The 22,434-nt window shown below is 42.4% G+C and overlaps 1 protein-coding gene across 2 annotated transcripts; it reads right to left on the minus strand.

Moving 5' to 3' along the window:
- Positions 1-601: 601 nt before the first annotated feature.
- On the minus strand, positions 602-22,079 carry LOC111150852 (TNF superfamily member 4). 2 transcript variants are annotated; one of them, XM_022508487.1, is made up of 3 exons: positions 21,592-22,079; positions 3,124-3,172; positions 602-1,623 (listed from the first exon to the last, which is right to left on the minus strand). In XM_022508487.1, exons 1-3 carry the CDS (start codon positions 21,742-21,744, stop codon positions 1,274-1,276), a joined length of 552 nt encoding a protein of 183 aa, XP_022364195.1. In that variant the 5' UTR covers positions 21,745-22,079; the 3' UTR covers positions 602-1,273. The 2 variants fall into 2 exon arrangements, with proteins under 2 accessions (XP_022364195.1, XP_022364196.1); XM_022508488.1 differs by lacking the exon at positions 21,592-22,079 and adding an exon at positions 19,816-19,922.
- Positions 22,080-22,434: the final 355 nt, after the last annotated feature.

Raw genomic sequence — 22,434 nt, forward strand, 5'->3', positions numbered from 1 at the left:
TCTGTCTAAAATGGGAGGTAACCATTTGCTGCATCAAAAATTTGAGAACTTACAAATCGTCTGGAAATTTGTCCACAGTGCCATAAGCCTGAGGCATCAAGAGGGATATATAAACTAAAAATAAAGGGATCATTTTCCTTATTGGTATTGCTAATTATTGTTCATTCTAGTCTCAATTATCAGTATTATATCATATGCAATATTACAGATATCATTGTTTTTCATATACTATAATAACTTCTGAGTATCTTGACATAAAGTTGCATGCAAGAATAGAACTTCATTTTTGACACTAGCAATGCGGTATACATGTACACGAAATAGGGCTGAGTGCGTGTCTCAGCCTAAGCAGGAAAATGCACATGTGTTGGTTTTGTTGGCGGTGGCAAAGAACGTGCTTTCCTTTCCAGACCACCAAAATTCTTACTGACTTTTACCCTGAGCTGTCCAGTTTCACTGCTCTCCCATGCCATAAAGATAACCTTCAACAATAAATTATCTCACTCTCCCAGTTTAGAAAACTCTCCCTCAGTTTTCCTGAAATCAGTGATTAGATTTTTCACAGCATCACATCACCAGGATGATTTTTTGAAGGGAAATTTCTATTAAGAACAATGGAGGCAGGGAAAGCAAGCAAAGTGGTAGAGGAAAAAAAAAAAAAAGCCCAGAGTATTTCTCAGCTGGTTGTCTTCAAGTCCTTCCAGCTGTTCTCAAGATGATCTTCCGTTTGAATTCCAACAAATGGCAGAGGTATTAGACACTACGCAAACCGCAACTAATTTCATCTTGGAGAGACCGTTTTGGCTGCCAACCGTGAGTCCACGCCACCTTTGGCCAATTGAGAGCCCCTTCCTTGGTCCTCTTCATTTTGACAAAGCCAGATGTCAAATGTCCAGCAAATGGTAGTCAAGTGTCTTTTTCAATAAAGAAAGTTTATTATGACAATCTCCTGACCAATAGATAGAAGGTGCCTTGAGGAAGAGGTACCTATTTTCTCATTCTTGTACAGGTGCCTAGTGGGCTTGAAGCAACCATAAGGGATGAGGGGTAGGTGATTTAGAAGACATAAGGATAAATAAAGTTAATTGGTACGTAAAAATAAGTTTTAAATATCCCTGAGTTGGGGGATTTGATTCTGGTCACATCCCATGTGGCCATATATGGGGGCTAAGCTAGGACAGTGTCTTCACTCCCAAGGAAGAATTAAGAGTCCTGTCCAACCCCCGGTTTGTTGTTCATGCTGGTGTCTGGCTCAGGAGCAGCCCTTGGGTCCTCAGTAGGCACAGAATCCACCAGGATTTTGATGAATGAGAATCAATTCCCCACCATTCACCTGAATGTCTTTGTAGGAGGCACTGTGAGTAGTCACGTTAAAGTAGACTTTGTCCTTGAAAGCCAGATAAGCCACTCCAATGGAGTCAACAGATGTGACCTTGCTCAGGGAGAAGAGAGGTTTCCGACCCTTACGGTAATAAAGGCTGAGGCTGAGCTCCTCAGAGAAGTAGCCCTTCAGGGAGACGAGGTAAAACCCGTCACAGTTGATAATGATGGAGTTGTCTTGCACCTTCATGGTTTCCTCGTTGTTTGGGGATGTGATGATGCAACCTTTCTCATTCTCACACCCTAAGGAGGGGAGGGCAAGAAGGAAAAAAAAGATTACTGAGCACAGCACTGGGCAACCTTCTAATCCTTCTAAAAACTTGTGAAGAGAAAGTGATAGGGAGAGGTTTTTAAAAGAAAGAAAGTAAGAGAGCATTGTGTTTCTGAGTGAGGGTTGGAGTCTGCTTCCCCTGTGGAATGGAAGAAGAGGCAAAGCTAATAATACTAGTGGCCCAGAGAGGTTCAGGTACGGATGGGATTCAGAAACGGAGAGGTCATAGCAACCGGCAGGAGGCACAACAGACCAGTGGCGGGAAATGGAACTCCGAGGTTTCCCCGATTTCTCAAAACCAGGAAGGGCTGGTCATTTCAGTGCCTCCTTTCTTTTTCAACAGATAGACGAGGGCAAAGGGTAGCAAGAGGCCCCTTGCCCAGATCCTGCACACCACCTCACACCAAGCTTGTTACCGCTTCTCTATCCTCTCTCGACCTGACCGTGAAATTCAAATTTTTCATATGCCTTGGGACTGGATGACTGGCCTTTGCCAGCAGTCACTTAAGCTTAGTAAGCGTTATGCACAGAATGTCTGTGGGCTCAGTTCTGCTCAGTAAGATGCCAGAGAAAGAGCTCAGGAACACAGACCGGCTTCTCCATTTTATCTTATTGCTAGTTTTTCCTGGCAAATGCCTTGGGAAGAGTTGCTACCACAGCGGGGAGAAAGTGGGGGTAAAGGAGGCTTTGGTAGCTTTGTATAGGGCCATTCCAAGTGCAAAGCAAAAAGACTAAATTTTTTTTATTTCTACCTCACAATATCATCCTGAATGGCCAAGCAACCACATCTCGGATTCCCCATTTTCACCCATGACCCTTAGTGATAGGAAAGAACAGGTCTCCACTACCGGACATAATTCATTTAATTATTCCTTTGCACCAGGCCCCGGGGGGATTAAGTTGAATTGAAAATGAGGGTTGCTGGTGGAAGGCAAGATATACTTCCCTTCAGACTCAGAAGAATGTAATAAATAAATGAATATCCATATAGAAACTACTGGTGATTGTCCTAATATTAATCGTGGATCCAAATAATGCTCTCCTGGTAGTTAGAAGATCACCTTGTCTTCATATCCAAGACATGCCCCCTCCACTCTCCTTAAGACAAAATCTTGTTCTGTAATTGATTTAGTGGGAAATGATATGTCATACGGTCAGACAGCCTTGTAAGAAGTGAAGCCTTAGTTTTCTTTCCTAAAAAATGAGAATAATTCCTACTCAGAGGGTTCCTGGAAGGAGTAAGAGAGGCATATAATGTGATCAATACAGTGACAACCACATATTTGGTAACTAATTACTCTCTTGTCTTCTCTATACACCTTCTATGTACCTAATGAAAATGGCATGCAGGCTCTAACAATTGCAGGATTTTGTGCTTCCCAAAGGGTAAGGAGAGATTCTGTTTTGGGAAGAAATTAAGAGACTAGAAGGAAGATTCTTTTAAAAACATGAATCAGTTAAACAATACTTACTGGTAAATTGTACTCTGATACTTTGAATTGGAGGATACTGAGGTGGCACCTGAAGGAGGAAAAAGGACACGTTTTTAGGAGAAAAAAAAGCAAACAAATGAAATTGACAAGTCATATTCTATTAAGCAAAAATGCAGGACTATAGAAGGAATGACTTGAGAAGACACTTCGTGTTTTCTACAAAGATTAGACTCAGACTTTCTACCGCCCCTTGTTTTCTATAACATCTCCTAAGGTAAATTAGGAATATTCTCCTCTGTCATGCAAGCATCTAAGCTCTGTCTCCACTTCTGCCAAACTCTTCTCTGGTATATTGTTTTGGCTCTCTGAGCCCCATTTTCCCATTTTGGATAATGGAGCATTTAATAGTCATCTTGAGAAATCCATTCAGTCATAGAGATCCCCTCATGAGCAAGGCTGTGACCAATCAATCCAACACAGCCACAAGCCCGCAGAATGTACTGGGAGTGAATTCCGGAAGCTTCCTGGCTGCTTGTTCTTTCGCTGCAACCTGGGAGTAAGACTGTTGTATTTTCAGGTCATACGGGCAATAGGAACTGGTCTAATCATGCAGAGTTCAGTAGATTTGAGTGCATATATTTCTAATGTCTCTTCCTCTTCAGTTTAATGACTTGAAAAACCTAACTTGAACCAAGTGGGTGCTCAGCAGCAAAAGAGAAGTAAAATACTAAAGAAAGCTGATAGATAAAATATCTACAGTAATCTAATGGCTAAAAGAACAAAGCAGTTCCATACGGAGCAAATTCCAAAATACATGAAGTGGGAAAAAAGGCAGAATCATATATAAAGTATATCACCATTCATGTTAAAAAATATTAATAATGCATGTATGGGCATTGACTATATCTGAAGAAATACCCACAAGACAGCTCATAAATGTTACCTCTGGGAAGTGGAATTGGAAGCCTGAGGTCAGAAGTGGGAGGACGCTTACTTTTCATGATCTCCTTTTTCATAAATAAATGTTTCCCCATACGCTGTGTTACCCACGAAAAAAGGAAATTAAAAACAAAACCAAAACCAAAAAGCACCACCTATTACTCCTGCCAAGAACATCTCTCCTCACAGGTTATTTTTGGCAAGACATTGTGATCAAAGTTACGGGGAGGGATTTGTTTTCATACCCTGGGGTGTGGAATCCCAGCTTCCCACTCTCCTGGCACACAGTGGCCACAGTCAAGCGGATTCCACTGGGACTGCCCACACAGATGAGGAATCCCCTACTTCCCTTCTAAGTCAAATCACAAACCTTACCAAGCTGAAACAGCAGGCAGCCTAGGAAGAAGAGAGAGCCCTTCTGAGCCTGCCAGTGGGTGAACCCCAGAGGCCATTTAAATTCAGTGGTGAGCCCATGGATAGAGGTGTTGACTTGGGATGACATGAGAGCTTGAGGGGGTATGGTTCTGTCCCCTCTGTGAACTGTTTGTCATGCCGGAATCTGGGTCCGTCCTGCTTAAGGCAATATTCTGAAAGAGAGCCTCTCAAAGGGCATATTACACTATCCCCATAATCCCCTGGGTAGATACAAGCCCCCCACTACTCTCCAGCTGGTTGGGCCCAGCATGAGTGGCCACGTAATTAAAATCGGAAGCAGCGTGTGGAATAGCACACTGAGCACAGGGCTCAGCACACGGCAACCTCAGTGCTAAGGTCGGCCAGGCAGGTTCACGGGCATCTTGGGCAAATTTCATAACTTCCCTAGAAGTCAGTTTTTTCATTTTTAAAAATTTCCAGGCATCCCTTCCAGCATTAACTGTCCAAGATTTGGCTTTTAGAAGTTGTAATTCTAGGTCAATTGTAATAAAAGAGGAAAACAGGAAGCCTCTTCATCCAAGCTTACATCTAGCTCTCAGATCTAAAAGTCCTCATGATTTAGTTTGACTGACTCTGCAAAATCTCGAAAAGGTCCCTGCAAATCAAAGACATTTCTGAACGTTTTGAAGTACCCTGGTGAAGCAGGGTCGGTAGTCATCAAGAGGACATTCTCTGAGACCGCAACGCTGAGAGGCAGGAAGGAAAGCGCACATGACTTCCTCTCTAGGGTAGATCTGACAGAACTCCAGACTCAGCCTTCCCGTTCCCTCTCCTGAAGCTTGCCCGATATTAGACATTTATGGATTCTCAGAAGCCTCTCATTACATCAGTACCATCAAATCCAGGCAATGTTGTGAAATAAAATAAGACGTGCCTTCCTTTCTCTTGCTCCCAGCCCTTCCACAACTTTTTCCTTCATCCTCCATATTTGATTACTTCACACTCACTACCCCACTGCCCTGAAACCCCTCCACAGTGCCCAGTTCGAGACCTGCCATGGCCTTGCTCCAACCTCCTTGTCAAGCTTTATAGCCACACATATCCTGTCTGTGTCTTATGCTCTCACCAGCTGTTTTCTGTAATCTTTTTGCTCTTGACTAGAGCCAGGTAGGATGGGACAGAGATCACAGACTTAGGAGTCAGTCTCAGTTGAAATTGTGACTTGCCTAGCTTTGTGCATTTGGAAACTTTATATATTCTTTTTTCTTTTCTTTCTCTCTTTCTTTCTTTCTTTCTCTTTGATACAAAACAGTACTATGCACAGTCTTTTTTTTTTTTAATTCAAGTGACCACCCACCACCCCTCCAGAAATGTTCAGTTTGTTCCTTCTAATTATGAGTCTTTTATGGTTTGCCTCCCTCTCTGTTTTTAGCTTGTTTTTTTTTTCCTTCCCTTCCCCCATGTTCACCTGTTTGGTTCCTTAAATTCCACATATGAGTGAAATCATGTGATATTTGTCTTTCTCTGACCAACTTATTTCGTGTGGCATAATATACTCTAATTCTATCCATGTTCTTGCAAATGGCAAGATTTCATTCTTTTTGATAGCTGAGTAATATTCCATTGTACATACCGTATCTTCTTAATGCATTCATCTATCTATAGACATATTGGCTCTTTCCACAGTTTGGCTATTTTGGACATTGTTGCTATAAACATTGGGATGCAGGTGCCCCTTTGGTCACTACATTTGTATCTTTGGGATAAATACCTAGTAGCACAATTGCTGGGTCATAGGGTAGCTCTTTTTTTAACTTTCTGAGGAACCTCTATACTGTTTTCCAGGGTGGTTGTACCAGTTTGCATCCCCACCAACTGTACAAAAGAGTTCCCCTTTCTCCACATCCTACCAACATCTGTTGTTTTCTAAGTTGTTAATTTTAACCATTCTGTCAGGTGTGAGGTGGTATCATGTATCTGTTAACCATTCATATGCCTTCTTTGGAGAAATGTCCTGGCTTCCTAGGATGAGTTTGGAAGTTTTCCTTCCCTTTCTATTTTTGGGAACAGCTTCAGAAGATTAGGTATTAATTCTTCTTTAAGTGTTATGTCCATCTAATCCACTGTGTCATTCAAAGCTATTGTTTCCTTGTTGAGCTTCTGCTCAGATGATCTGTCCATTGCTGTAAGTGGGACATTAAAGACCCCTGCTATTATTGTATTATTATCAATGAGTTTCTTTAAGTTTGTTATTAATTGATTTATATATTTGGCTGCTCCCAATTTGGGGACATAAGTACTTACAATTATTAGATATTCTTGTTGGATAGACCCCTTTATTATGATATAGTGCCCTTCTTCATCTCTTATGACGGTCTTTGGTTTAAAATCTAGTTTGTCTGGTGTAAGTATGGTTAGTCCAGCTTCCTTTTGATGTCCATTAGCATGATAGATGGTTCTCCACCCCCTCACTTTCAATCTGGAGGTGTTTGGAGGTCTAAAATGAGTCTCTTAGCAGCAGCATATTGATGGGTCTTTTTTTTTTTTTTAATCCATTCTGATACCTTATGTCTGTTGATTGGAACATTGAGTCCATTTACATTCAGAGTAATTATTGATATGAATTTAGTGCCATTGTATTACCTGTAAAATCACTATTCCTATAGATTGTATCTGTTCCTTTCCAGTCTTTGTTGCTTTTTGTCTCTTGCTCCCTTTAATATTTCTTGCAGAACTGTTTACTGTTCACAAACTCCTTTAGTTCTTTATTGTCTTAGAGACTATATCTCCTTCTATTCTGAATGACAACCTTGCTAGATAAAATATTCTTGCCTGCATATTTTTTCCGTTTAGCACATTGACTATATCCATTGACTGAAGCTGATGCTTTGGAGCATTCTATGATCAGGAGACTTGGTGCATGTAGGGGCCTGTGTTGGTCTTCTGATGGAGAGGTCTACTGTGCTGGCTCACAGACCTGCCCTAATAAAGGTGCCCCATGAGGTGCAGAGAGGCAAGGTTTGGTGAAAGTAACTCCAGCTTCTACTGCAGGTGCTGTGTTTCATGCTAAAGTTCAGCCATGCTGGGGGAAGGGGTGTGGAAGATGGCATTACCCCACCCTCTCGCCCCAGGGAGGGAAACTCATAGCTTCACTGTTCAGGAGGCCCTCATGGAAAAATGAACAATCTCTTCTTCTGTGTCCCAGTTTTCGTTAGATCCCTGCCCTCAACCTGTCTGTGCCCAGCCATCACCATGCCCAGGGTCACAGTTCTCCTGTATTTTATCTCCAGCCAGTGGTTGGGATTCAAAACAACGAATCCTAAAGTACCTGGCAGGGTGTGGACCCACTCCCTTCTGGAGGAGAGCCTCACAGTGCCATGCTGGGCACCTTTCTGTTCCAGAAAAACAGTCTGGAAACATTATATACTATTTCTGATCATTAGTTTTAGCTCTGTGAAAGTAAGGCATAATATTACTATTGGACTATTTCAGATGACTGTAAAGTTTAAGTAAGATAACATGTGAACGCACCCAACAGTTAGTCTGGCGAGCATTTGAAAAATACTCGCTTTCTTTATTCTCTCTGCCAAGAATGTCCCTCCAGCTGTGTCTACTCATCAAAATATCACCACCTTCAAAGCCTAAATCAGATCCCTGATTTTTGGCTTCTGCATCCCCACAGCAAGTGTTTAAAGTCACTCTCTTCACATGGATGTTTATAGCAGTTTTGTTCATTATTGTTAGAACCTGGAAGCAGCTAAGATGTTCTTCAGTAAGCGAACGGGTAAACATACTGTGACCCGTCCAGCCACTGCACTGTCTTTCAGCGCTAAAAAGAAGGAAGCCATCAAGCCATGAAAAGAGGTGGAGGTATCTTTTTTTTTCTTTTTAAGATTTTATTTATTTATTTGACAGAGATCACAAGTAGACAGAGAGGGAGGCAGAGAGAGAGAAGAGGAAGCAGGCTCCCCGCTGAGCAGAGAGCCCGATTCGGGGCTCGATCCCAGGACTGTGGGATCATGACCTGAGCCCAAGGCAGAGGCTCAACCCACTGAGCCACCCAGGTGTCCCGAGGTGGAAGAATCTTAAATACATATGACTAAGTGAAAGAAGCCAATCTGAAGGGGCTACATACTGTATGATTCTACGCATCAAACATTCTGAAAAAGACAAAACCACAGAGACAGTTAAAGATCAGTAATTTCCAGGAGTTAGGGAGAAGGGAGAGGTGAATATGTAGAGTAAAAAAGTTTCAGAGCAGTGAGACTATTCTTTGTGATACTGTAATGGCGGGTGCATGCCATTATTCAATTGTTAAAACCCATAAAATGTACAACACCAAGAATGAATCCTAAAATTTAAAAAAAATAATAAAATAAAAACACTCTACTGACTTCCATTCTACACTGGATAGAAGTCTCATCTGCTCTACAAGACTGTTTAAGTGTGTGACCCTGGTAAACGGTACCACCTTGCTGATTTTCAGTTTTTTCATCTGTAGAGTAGAAATGGTAAGATCTATATCTTAGAGCGTAGTTGTGAAGACTGAATGAGCTCACGTTTTGTGAGTCTTCAGTATGTGGCCTGGAACAGTGAAAGGAGTTGACAAGTGTCAGCTATTATTCCTGGGTGCACATGGAAGACAAGATCCATATCACGTTCTTAATTTATTCTGTACAACATCAGTCAAACCTCATGTATAACAACAGAATCAAGGAATTAATAAAATACTGAATAAAGACTACCAACATCCCTGAAATATTCGCTCTCTGGCTCTCTGTAGCCCAAAGCAAAGGATCTGGGCTTCATGAGAAAGATTACCAGAAAACAATCAGAGATACTTATTTTACCCACATGCAAATAAACATGGTCTTTTTTATATCATGAAAAGCAAAATCCTCAGATCCTCTCCAAATACTAAAAGAAATAGGAAAATATCAAAGGTCCCAGAGAGCTTCCACATAAGAACAAACTGTAGAATAAAGATTCTTCAATCTGGAAAGTCTGAAGAGCCCACGTCATTCTCAAAGGAGAATGTAGGGCCAGTGCATCAGAGAAAGTCCAGTCCTGGTGTTTGAATGAACTGGTCTCGGAAGCATGAGTATAAAAGAAATCATCTCCTTGCTGTAAACAAGAAATGTTTTTTCTACTGAATTATTCAGTAATTGATTGAATAACGTGATTGCCATATTATTTGGTGGTTTGACACAGCATCAACAATTAGAGTATCTGTTGTATGGCAGGCGTTAGAGTCAACTCTGGGAACAGAGAGGAAGAGAACAGACGATTCTTATTTTGACAAACTTCTATGCAGTTGAGGAAACAAAACCCTTCCTCTACATAAAACCTTTACTAACGGTCAATAGACAGTATATCCTATAAGGTTCCAGAGAACAAAAAAAAAAGAAAAAAGAAAAAAGAAAAGAATAGAAAAAAAAGAAAAAATCACTGCAGGCTTTGGAAGCTCAAGGAGGAAAGACATGACAGAGGCCTTGAAAGAGGAAAAGGAACCAGAGAAGCAAAAGATATTCTATGGAAGGAAGAAGCAAAAGATATTCTATGGAAGGAAGATCTAGGAATGAGACCATTCTTGGCATTCAAGAAAAAGAATTAAAATTCAACATGCCGTGTACTAGGTTATTCTTTCTCAGATTCATTACCTCATTTGCTGTGCAAAATAATCTTTGTAAGTATGAATAATAATTACCCATGTTTTGCAGATAGGAAAATGAGAATCAATGCTGTTAAGAACTTGCTCACGAATAAACAGGTATTAACTTGAGTTTGGTTGAACTCCAGGTTCCTGATAATAACCCTTCTCTTATCCTATACCATCTTAAGAGAGAGAGAGAGAGAGAGAGAGAAAGCCTTATGAAAATAATGTCTGATGGTCCAAGATTAATTTGAATTATTTTCATCAACAGTATTTATCAAGACTAACATATTAGGTTTTAAATAGTTGTTAAAATATTCAAATATATCTCAAAATATCCAGAGGTTCTTCAGGGGAAAAAAAAAAAAGCTCTTCAGCCAATTCTACAAGGTTGTCCGCATAGTACAGGTTGGCAAAACTTTTAGCTCAGCTCTGATTAGGTACAATTGTCCTGGCAAGGAGCAGCGGGCCCATGAATAAGTATAAAGTAGGCAGCACGCAGGTGCTACAAAGAAGAGCCAGAATTTGGTCCTTTCCTGGCCTCTCTCAGCATCTTGCATACTGACTTGTCCAAAAACATGGTGAGGAAATGTCTGGTGTCTAGAGCTTACCCAGCACTATGTACCATGTTCCCAAAAAGGTGACGCTTATTTAAAGAGCTCATCTTTGGAGTGTGAGTTTCTAATTCTGACTCATTGGGATGTGGCATGAGGCTGCCAACTTTGTACTCATTTGGCAATTGTCCTCGAGAGGGGCGTCTGTGGCAAGAGGGAATGACACTCATCAAATGTTGAAGCAGGAAGTGGGCTCTGCATTCACTGTGTTGGCCTTGCCCTTCCTCCCTCGGTATAGGGATAGTGTCGAGATCCGACGTGGGAGTGCGCGGGGGTGTGCGTCAGTATTGGATGGTGGGGAAACAGATCTCTGAAGGGGACTCCCCAGTTCACCACACCACCCCCACTGGGATGTGAGCCACTCCTTTCCCAACCTTCATGTCAAGAGAAGAGACCTGAGAGATCATGAGAGTAAAACCTCGCAAGCTGTCAGGATATGTAGCAAGGAGCCTCTGAAAATAAGGAAGTTTCCACACTTCACTCATTACAACAGGCTGGGAAAGTAGACTCTTACCCTGGTGCATTGAATGTGTCCTCAGTGGAAACAGCCTCCTTGCGAGGGGCCCACCTCTTATCACTCAGAGGGGAAAAAAAACATGAGAAGAATGGGCAAAAACTGGTTCTTTGGCCAGAGAGGCTTCTCCATTCAGAAAAACTTATTCCAAAAGCCATGTTTTTTAAAGATGAAAATGTGTGACTTTGAAAACCTCTTTGAATAGGCTTTAGTGCTTTAATGAACACAAAGAAAAGCCATTTTAATTGTTATCCAAACACTCTTTCTGCATTCTCATGGCCGCCAGCACCTTTTTGCTGTCATCTCTCTCTACTACACAGCCCATTCCGTACTCTAAACGTAGCCTGCTCTCTTTAACCACTTCCAGTCTTCCTGTCAAGTTTGCTTAGTAATGGATAGCCCTCCAAGAGGCACTTACTAACCCTCTCCTCTCTATCTCAGAGAACAGAAACTGTGATTTCATGGTCCTGAATGCTTAGCAATTAACAAATTCCTGAGAGGAATCTAGGTATTCAGGTTAACAACCAAATGAAAAAGCAAAAGCATCCATGTGACCTGAGCACACTTTCACAATTATCTGATTGACCTAACGTGACCAACTCTTTATATCCTCAAGGGAAAGATTTCCTTGTATCTGGGTTTCCCTTTCCACACTGGAAAGTCCTCAGAGTACACTGACAGAGGGATCTCATTTCCAAGAGCTCCCTTCCTCACCACAGTGACTGAGTTAAGTCTCCACTATAATATCCTTGTTAGCAGCTTAGTCTCTAAGCAGCTGGAAGGGTCCGTTTACAATGTACCAGCTGCATTTTCATAAGTCTTACCATGCCTCAGACATAATGGCTTATCAATAAATGTTTGCTGAGCTAAGGTGGAACTTATCCCCTTAGACAATGCCCAGACCTTAGCATGAGACTCCATAATCACGTAATATCGGACATGGGCTCTAGCCAACTCTATACATTGCTCAAGGTTTTTTGGAAATGGCCCTATTCATCCTTGAGTACAAAGGGAGTTGCAAAATTATTACAGTCAATCTCCTTCTATTTGAAGTTACTCATTCCCGTATCACTTGCTGTACAAAAAGCAAGGACTGTTGCTTTGGGAGGGCAACCTAGTCGAGCAGATAAGGCATTGATCTGGGAATAGGAACACCTGGGTCTTGTCTTAAGCTAGAACAAGTCCTTTCCCTTCCTCAGTTTCTAATTTACTCATCTTGATGTCCAACCTCAGTTAAACTGGTAGAATGAACGGTATAGAATAAAAAGTACTTATTCACACTATGGACGGACTAAGCAATGCCTACAGACACTTCCATGTCCCAGAGCAGGCCAATCACAACATTCAAAAGAGAAATCCCAAGAGATTGGGTGATAAGAAGACCTTTTGAACAGAAGATCTTTTCAACACTGTAAATCCTTCTACTGTAATAAAAACAGCAGGCCTCCTCCCCAAGTGGCTCCCTCTGATGGTTAGTGAACAATCAAAAATATCTCTAGTGCCGGCTGTGCAGTGAAGCTCTTAGCCTCATTTGCATGAGCCTAAATGATCCTCAACCTGTATTCTGGTGCAAACTGAGATTGGTGGCTGGTAAAATCATCAGTGGGATGTTGATGGTGGTGACAATGAGAATGAAATTTTAAGTTAAAGCCTTCTTCAGGTCTGGTGTGAAGATAGGTAGGTAGATAGGTAGATGGATAGATAATAGATAGATAGAATCACAAGCATTGGCATAGATGTAGATAGTGGAATATTATGTCACCATAAAAAGGATGATATCTGGGACCCCTGTGTGGCTTAGTCTGCCTTCAGCTCAGGTCATGTTCTCCGGGTCCTGGAATTGAGCCCCACCTCGGGCTCTCTTCTCACTGGGGAGTCTGTTTCTCTGTCTCACTCTCCCTCTGTGTTTTCTCTCTCTCTCCCATTCAAATAAATAAATCTTTTAAATAAAAGGACATGGATACACCTAGAGAGTATTACACTAAGTGAAATAAGTCGGGCAGAGAAAGACAAATACCATATGATTTCACATGTATATGGAATCTAAAAAAAAAAAAATGAATAAACACAAGCAGAATCAGAGCGATAAATACAGAGAACAAGTTGATGGATGTAGGGGGGTGGGAAAAATGGGTGAAAGGGAGTAGGAGGACCTGGCTTCCAGTTACGGAATGAATAAGTCAGTGGACTAAAAGGCACAGCGTAGGGAAGGTAGTCAGTGATACTGTAGTCGCATTGTTTGGGGACAGGTGGAGGGCCTAGCAAATGTATAGAGAAGTTGAGTCACTATGAGGTACACCTAAATGAATGTGACATTGTGGGCCAACTACACTCAAATTAAAAAATTTTTAAAAAAAGAAAATGAAAGACTTTCTGATAATGAGTGGTAGAGAAACAAAGCACCTAAGGCAAAAGAAAAGTATGCTTGCTTTGTAATCGCAGTCAAGAAACCAGGTATCGAAGCAGGTAGGTAGGTAACTTTCTCTGAAACCTCTTAGTGAAATTTCTTGCTATACCCCACTTGGTTATCCAGTGCTTCTCACACACGGTGCGACTGCTTCTTTAACCCTCGTGTTTCCCCGCTGTGTCGGAAAATCTGGGAGGGCAAGGAAGACCTTATGTTGCAAACCACCGCTTCCTCTGTGTCTGACAGGTAACCGTCCCTCCGCAGATATTGCTAAACAAGTAGTTCGTAATGAGTTGAACAAGTGCCCCGCATTCATGTCCACCTGGCACCTCAGAAAGTGACTCCATTTGGAAATAGGGTCTTCGCAGATGTAGTTAATTAAGTTAACATGAGGCCAACTAGATTCAGGCGGACCCTAAATTCAGTATGACTGGTGTTCTTCAAGCAAAAAGAGAGGACACAGTGATACAAGGAGGTGATCAGGCAAAAAGGGAGGCAGAGCTTGGGGTCACACAACTACAAGCCGAGAAACACCAGCGACCACTAGGAGCCACTGGAAGCTAGAAAGAGCCAAGGAGGGAGTCTTCTCGAGAGCCTGCACAGGGAGAATGGCCCTGCCAGCACTTTGATTTTGGACTTCTACCCTCCAGAACTGTGAGAGAACAAATTTCTGTTAAGACACCTAGGTGACGGTAATTTACTATGGCCACCCTACAAAACAAATACATTGTTGAATAGGTATTTGAAATAGTGAACAAATCACACTTTCACATTAAAGTAAATCTTCAATTCAGAGTGTGATGGACTAGAAAGGCGCAGGGAGATTATGCAGTTGAATCTCATTATTTTTAAAAAAATATCAATGAAAGAGAGAAAATAAGGCTCAGAGAAATAATGAGTTAGTGCCCAAACTGTGAATAGACCACATATGCAATACTCCAACTTTTAAAAATAACCTGTAAGTTATTATGTGACTGGAAAGCTTCATTGGTCATGTTATCAACATCTGCATAAGTAGATTTAACTCTCCTCTGAAAAAGAATCTTCTTCCTCGATACCAGGTTGTAAATCCTTAATTTTTCTTCAAAAACTACTGATGTCAGAAAAGGAAACAAATTTTAAAACAGGCAGACAAAATATTTAAAGCTTAGGGTCATGGAGTCATGACCAGGACTAGAATTTAGACCTAGTCTTAATTTTTTTTTTTTTTTTACATTTTATTTATTTATTTGAGAGAGAGAGAGAGCGAACACAAGCAGGTAGAGAGGCAGATGCAGAGGGAGAAGCAGGAAGCCAGATGCGGAGGGACTCCCCACCGAGCAGGAAGCCAGATGCGGAGGGACTCGAATGTGGGGCTCAACCCCAGGACCCTGAGATCATGACCTGAGCCAAAGGCAGATGCTAAACCGACTGAGCCACCCAGGCGCCCTGCCCCTCCAGTCTTAATTTCTAACCCTGACTTTTCTACATAAACCTAGGAAAGTCTCTCATGCCTCAAATTTCCTCATTGCAAAAACACCTAACTTCCTCCAAAGTTGTAATGAATTAGAGAGGACAAAAGTAGGGGAAAAATCTGCAAGATGAGGGGCTGTTATTGCAAGTAACAGCAGGAGTGACACCCATCCGTTATCCCCGCAAAAGAGCTTTGAGTTCCCAGTCTTCATCAGATACAAGGTCAAGTTACAAACTTTCAGGGCGTTGGAAGCTGAAAACATTAGGCACCCAACACACAAGTAATTCAAAATATATTTTGTATTACTGAACTATAAAATGTGTTTTACAACTTACTTTATAACCCAACAGGTTTTTATGTTTGCCCTCAATGACTGTCGTGCTGCTTGCTTGTGTTTTGTGATACTGTCGTTTTCATCCAGATCTTTGATGGTTTCTGTGGTTCTCTAGGCCCGTGCCCTTGCTCTAGCTTCAGAGAAGCCCAGCCTTGAGGGTCCATCATCTACGCACGGGACCCTCCCTTCTCCACAGACACAGGGCAACGCTTTGGCAATAGTTTTCTATCCACAGGCACTTATTACATTGGCGTTGTGAGCATTAAGCTTGAGTGTTCATTTATTTTTCTGTCAGAGTATGTTCTTAAGTACCATTTACACGTTAGCAAAGCTAGACAAATTTCTACAAATTTACAACCCACCTAAGGTGCATTTTAGAATGAAGGTCTGCTGAAAGGAAAAATAATTTTTAATTACGCTAATCAGATCCCCAGTGTTTTCAGTATTGTAAACAAGACAACATGCCTTTTCTAGACATAATTTTCTACCCATTTCGGCAACCAAGTCATTGGAGAATGGCATGAAATACATCAGACCGGGGCTGGGGGGGATGGAATAGGCCATGTTCTAAGTGTGTAAGTTAGGTCTCTGAACCACTGTCAGCCACTAACCCTAATAACACCATATACCTTCATAAATTCTCCCCTTCATCCTTCCTTTCCTCTCTAACACAGTCATGAGCTCTTAGAAATCTACGTTCAAAAATGCTAGAATTATTACAAGGATTTGTTTTTAATCGTATAAATTTCAGTAGCAAAGTCAAGCTTCGTGAAGTTAAGGTTAACCTTGCCTATGATATGGTTTCTGAGGTTTGAGTTATGGGGTGTTTGTCCAGGTGTAGAAGTGCCACAAAGTAGATATTTTAGTGGTGCTCTGGCTGTGGAAGCAAGTCCAGGAATAATCATAGACTCGGCATTTGCAGAGCTCAATACCGCAGCATTCGCTCCTCACAGAAGCCAAGTTCCAGCTTTGGAAATGATTAAATGGATGCTCTGGGAATGTCACAGAATTTACCCAGGGTCACGGAGTTGGAAGGCTGGACTGGACAAGTCGTCTGGTTCCTGGTCCAGCACACTGTCATCTATACCCCAACAGCTCCTTCAGAAGTTTGAGAAGTTTTGTTTTGTCCTATAAGGAAGTGTTTTCATTATTTCACTTGAAAAAGTATGGATATCAAAAGTATGGCGACTTCAGACAACACACAAGCTATAGGAAGCCAGGACCACAAGCTTCACCTATGACTGGGGAACAACCTTTCTACTCTGTATTTCTCTTGTTTCCTTTAACTTACTAAACATAACATAAAAACATCGTACATGGTTCCCCTAACCTAGCTACCTCCAGTTTAACATTCGTTTTCCATGAGTAAAGAATCCCTGAAAAGGGTGGAAAACTTCAGTTTCTCTAAGAGTAAAGGGCACAAGAGTAATTGCTCTTAGAAGAAGTAGAATTGGAAGGGCATGGTGGGCAGCCCTGGGCAAGGCTGGGTCTACTCCGTGCTAGTAGCTAGGGGCTGAGATCAGAGAAAAGGAACTGGGAGATTACACTCCTGGGTCTATACTGAGACCCTTTTGCGCACTTCCCAAATCTCCTGTGTCTGTGTGTGTCTGTGTGTGTGTGTGTGTGTGTGTGTGTGTGTGTGTGTTTCTATATCCGTATACATATGTGGCATTTTCCAGCCTGATCTCCGGCCACATTACTCTGTCCTATTTTGAGTACATGGGTCAGAACATGTATCTACATTTGTCATCGATCGCTGTGTAAATAGTGAACCACATCGGGCCCCCCAACGTGTTCATCCTCTCACACGTGGATCAGCACTTGGTTCCTGAGAAAAGCTTTCTAATCCGGTAATCCGGAGCGCTCAGGAAAAGAGCAGGCGCTCTGGCAGAAAACGGGAAGCCGAGCATGGTTAGTTTTACTGTGGTGCCCCCTAGTGCTGCAAGAGATGTGACTCACTCTCTCACTTGCCAATAGGTAGACCACAGGAGAGAAGCGAAATTTGGAGAAGCAACAATTTTAGTAATTTGTCCTGTATTCTCTTTTGCATAGAGTAGAGGGAAGTGTGCTCCTTTAGCATGAGTCACAAGACCTTTTGTGATCTGCCCCCGCCTAGGTTTTCAGCCTCACCTTTTGCCACTTTCCCCTATGAACACTCAACTTCAACCACTCTGAACAAATTGCGGTTCTACCGAGGAAGCCTTCTGCCCCTGTCCAAGGCCACCATCTGTCTTGTCCATTGAAAGAATTTCCACTCCTCCTTCTAGTGTTAGCTGAAGCACTAGCTGCTCCCCCAGCTTCTACCATCTCTGAGTTTCTGGGGTTTTATCTGTAAATAGACTATGTCTAATGCCTGCTCAAAAATCCAAAGATTCTCTTGTGTTTTTTATTAGTACTTCCCCTGAAGACCTGAAAATAATTAATGACAAGTTTAGTTCAACACTTCAGACGTTTCTTTTTCACTCTCACAGAGTTGTTTATGCAGTGCAAACTCAGATGTATTGGAAATCACTTATTTGCATGTCTGTCATTTAAAAAAAGGATTTCTAAAAAATGTGTTCGTTTACATGGGGACACATTTAAACTGAGTTAATCTGAGACAAGATTTCTTCAGGCAAAAACACCTCTTTTTCTTCCTAATTGATACGAATAAAAAAAATCCAAGTTACTGCCTGAACCTTGGTTGGAAAACTATGAGTTCTAATTCTGGGCATCACTGGTACAGAAGAGATCACTCACTTTCCAACTACCCCCACTCTGTTCTTTCCAGCAGTTTAACTGGTGGTAAGAGTATAAACCTTTCACTGTGGGATTTGTGAAGAACTATCACTAAAAGCCCTCACATATATTAAGTGCTAATATATGTGTTAAAGGTGGTACAAACCTTGGGAAAGCTTCAAAAGCCCTAAGGCACACAGATATAATTTTTTTAAAAGATTTTATTTATTTATTTAGGAGAGAGAGATAGTAAGAGAGAGAGCGAGCAGGGGTGGGGGGTTCATGGAGAGAGAGAGAAGCAGACTCTCCACCTAGCAGGGAGCCCAACGCGAGGCTCGATCCCAGGACCCTGGGATCATGACCTGAGCTGCAGGCAGACGCTGAACCGACTGCGCCCCACGTGGATATAATTTACAAAAGCTTTGCACATTATAGGTCAGCTCTTTTCTGCCATTGTTCCCAGCTGACAATATAGGTGCAACTGGGAACCTCCTGCTTTAATGGCAGGCCCAGGAAATATCCAAACAATTGGATTTGGTTCTGGTGAAAGAAACACTTAGTTTTATAACTTGTATCCTCAATATACTTCTAGGACAGACACTTCTTTCCCCTTTCAAAATAAGGCATTTCCCTAGCCCAGAACAGGTGATGCAGAGAAGCATGTGGTATACAAGTAGGTACAGATTACAAATACATGTGCAAAATTTATTTCCTCCAGTCCCTTCTTAAGAAGCAGGAAATTCATAAGCTTAGACACAAAGGTCTATTTACTTACATTTTGTATTTCTCAAATCCTCATACCCGTTCTATAAATTTATATATATAAACTACATACTCACAGCATATTGAGCTGGGAGAGTTCTTTCTGATCATGTGATCCAACTGCCTTGTGTTAAAATGAGTAAATCAAGGCCCAAAGAGGGAAGTTACAAGGAGGAGAGGGTAAGACCTGTCTTTTTTCTGGTATCTCAAAAATGAAGACTTCTGCTTTTCACATAAGTCAATACAACTTAGCAGAGTTGTGAGAAAACAAAGTTTACTAAATAAACTTCATTGAAGGGAAAGTCTGCTGTCAAATACAGTTTAACAGTTATATCTGTATTATTGTTTTTTACAGAGCTCTACATGGAGGCAGTTATTTTATAAAGCTAAAAGTTAAATCTGGGAAATTAGGAAAAATCACGATTATTCTCCAAATACATTTTCCTACAATGAAAGAGATCCAGTTCAGCTGGACAAATGATCAACATTTAAGCTCAGTTTCACCCCTCAGACACATCACTGGAATATTATGTTTTGTAAAATAGACATTGGATTTATATCACCACCTACCCCTTCCTTCAACCAAAATTCCAATCTTATCAGCGAGTTTAGGAAGGCTACCAGTCTAGGTCCCCTTTCCATCAGCTACACTACACCCCTCGCTCCCACACACAAACTGCCCCCAGCACCCCATTTGATCAAATTCCAGGGCAAACACACATGACCCATCTATGCTAGCCTTCCCCTTAATAGACTACATGAGATGACATGTAAGGACCCATTGTGCTGCCCTGGGTCCTACAACAGTACAATAAATGACGTTAGCTATGACAGTCTAACTAAGAAATAAGAAAAAAAATTAAAGGTGATGTGCAGTGAAGAATTTCAAATATCTGTGTCCCCCAAATTTTGTACCGCAAGTATATGAGAGCACATTTCTTGAGCAAAAGGATCTAACATACCTCCTGTGTCTTTGCTTCTATTTCTGTGCCAGGACCAGAGAAAGCTAATCCTCTCCCAGAGATGGGCTCAGTGAATTCTAGCATCCTGGAAGCCCGCAGTCAGCTTTCCCTCCAGGCTCTGTAACAGAGACACTGGGCGACTTGCCAGAAAGGACTTCTCTCCTTCTCAGCATCTCTTAGGTATTCACAGTCTGGGGCGGACCGCCACCCGCTGGCTCTCTGTTTCACCTTTTCCCCTGTCCTGCTCGGAGCCCCAGGGCAACTGTTGGGTCTTGACTGGGTCGTCTGCCCTGTCTTTCTGTCACCCCACAGTGTGAGGAAATATGTGCACTGTGGTTGTCTGAAAAAACGCTCTCAGGGCTCCCAGACCTGGTAAATGCACTCAGCTGTTCTATTTTGGGTCATTCTCTTTGTTTTCTTCTCAGAAAAGCCTAATTCCGGTCTAGGTTTTAGGCACCCTGCCATGGACACATTCCTCCTCTGCCCACCCCTCCCCCCAATCGCCTACGCTCATTTCATCCAAGGGGCTCTGCATGGGGAAGGAGATAGGTGACAAGACCAAGAGAGCGCTGGCACATTGTTGTGCTCGCCGGTCTGCAGACCTGATGCGACACCAGCTACACGTTTGGAATTTAGGAACATGAGCCCTCTCCGCGGTACACTGATCACAACCGCACTCCCACCAGCCTCCGTGCACCAAAAACCCCGACTTCCTGTAGACAAAGACAAGCCCAGGCATTGGTTAGGACTCTGCTTATCTTATCCTGGTCTAATTTGAGGTACCCAGTCCCTGACACGGCTATCAGAAACTAAAGTTCCCCTTGTCTCACCTTTACCAGAGAGAGACTTTTGTAACCTAAAATGACCTGCCAAGGAAACGAACTCTCAGACTGGCCCCACCAAGGGAATGTGGGAAGACTCTAGATTTATTTTCTCTTCAGTGGACTCTCCTGCAGCTGAAACATCCTTAAAGACCAAAAAATGTTTGTAGATATGAACAAGTAAATAAGAAAAAAAAAATGTAGAAAGAACCAGAACAAAGAGAAGGAAAAAGAGAAAGAACATCTTCATTAAGTGGGAGAAATAGTTAGATAATCACCCACTACATTATGCACTGGAAAAAGTGGAAAAAGGCAAAGCGATGTCTATAAGTTGTGACTGGCAGAGAGAGAGTGAAAAAAAACAATCTCTGATTAAGTTATCAGGGCAGTTCTTTGGCCATATGCAGACACTCACGTGAACACACGCCTCTCTGCCCTTAGAACCCATAGATGAGCTATTGAAAGGACTCAGTACCGGTGCCTTCAGCATTCTTCCAATGGCAAATCTCCTGTGGGGTTTATGAATACAGTGGGAAAGTGGAACAGGTCCCTCTCTTACTTCCTTTTTCATAAATTCCCTGATCAGATGCTTAGTAGCAGAATTTGGCTAAAGCACGTATATCAGTGATTCCAGGTTTCAGAGTGAGAGCTCATAAAGCAATACCAGATTTCCTGCATGGCAAGGAGAAGGAGGAGGAGGAGGAGAAACCAGAAGCAATGCCCTTGCCCTGCCTACCTCTACGGTGCCCCAGCACTGCCCCTACTGAAAAGAAGGAAGGAAAGGAGAGACAGGAGGGTGTTTGGCCACACTCCACAGTCCCTGAGGGGCAGGCTGGGGGGCAATGAACAGTTTGGGCACCAGATTATTTCCAAGTGACTGGAGCTTGCTGGAGCAGCCTCAGCATGAGCTGGGAGGGAGGGATGGGGAAGGTGCCCAGGGGAGCATCCGTCTTACCTGGGAAGCATAGAAGTGCAGGCAGATGTAGGTGAAACACAGGAGCAGCCCCAGCGCCTGGATCACGGCCGCCCCCAGCAATAGCTTGTTCTTCTGGAGGCTTCGCCCTGGTGCGCTTCCCACATTCTTGTCCAGGGGTTGGACCCCTTCCATCTTCACGGTTTGGATGCAAGGAAGAGGAAAACTGTGGCAAAGGGGAGCCTGAGGGAGACTGACCTCTTCTCCACAAGGAAGGAGATGAAGGGAGAACAGAGCTTATCAATCAGAAAATACACAGAGGTCCCAGGGCCAGAGAGAAGAGGCGATTGAGAGAGCACAACGCACTCTCTCAGTTTTAACACCGCAGCTTCTGCAGGCAGGCGGGGGAACTTCTCTGTGACTAATCTGAATTTCCCCTTTACTTTCTTTCTTTTTTTTCTCTGGGCGAACAGGGAGTTGTTTTTGTGGCATTCCAGTTCTGATTTGAGTGACTGTGAAATGACAGTCATACAAGTGTGCTAATTTCTTAATTTCTCATTGCACCAGTAACCAAATTGTGGGTCACTGATGGAGATAAAAATCATCATCCGTTGATGTAGGAGTTCTCTGTCCCTTCCCTGAGGCGTCTCTCAGACCATAGAAGAGATTTGAGGAAAACGTCGGTCTTAATTGCTCGTCTGCTCGTCCCTGGGTAACTAAGCGCTGAACCGTCGGACAGATAGACGCGTGTGTATAAAGGCGCATCCAGACCCTTCCTGAGATGAAAAAGAGAAAAGAAGAAAGCAGGACGGTGGTCATGTGGCAATAAAGGAGTGAGATCCTCTGGTTTTAGTACATTACATTCTAATAAATATTGAGCATCCC

The sequence above is a fragment of the Enhydra lutris genome, unplaced genomic scaffold (genome assembly GCF_002288905.1).
Source record: "Enhydra lutris kenyoni isolate GAN:26980312 unplaced genomic scaffold, ASM228890v2 scaffoldscaffold24, whole genome shotgun sequence".
Classification (NCBI taxonomy): domain Eukaryota; kingdom Metazoa; phylum Chordata; class Mammalia; order Carnivora; family Mustelidae; genus Enhydra; species Enhydra lutris.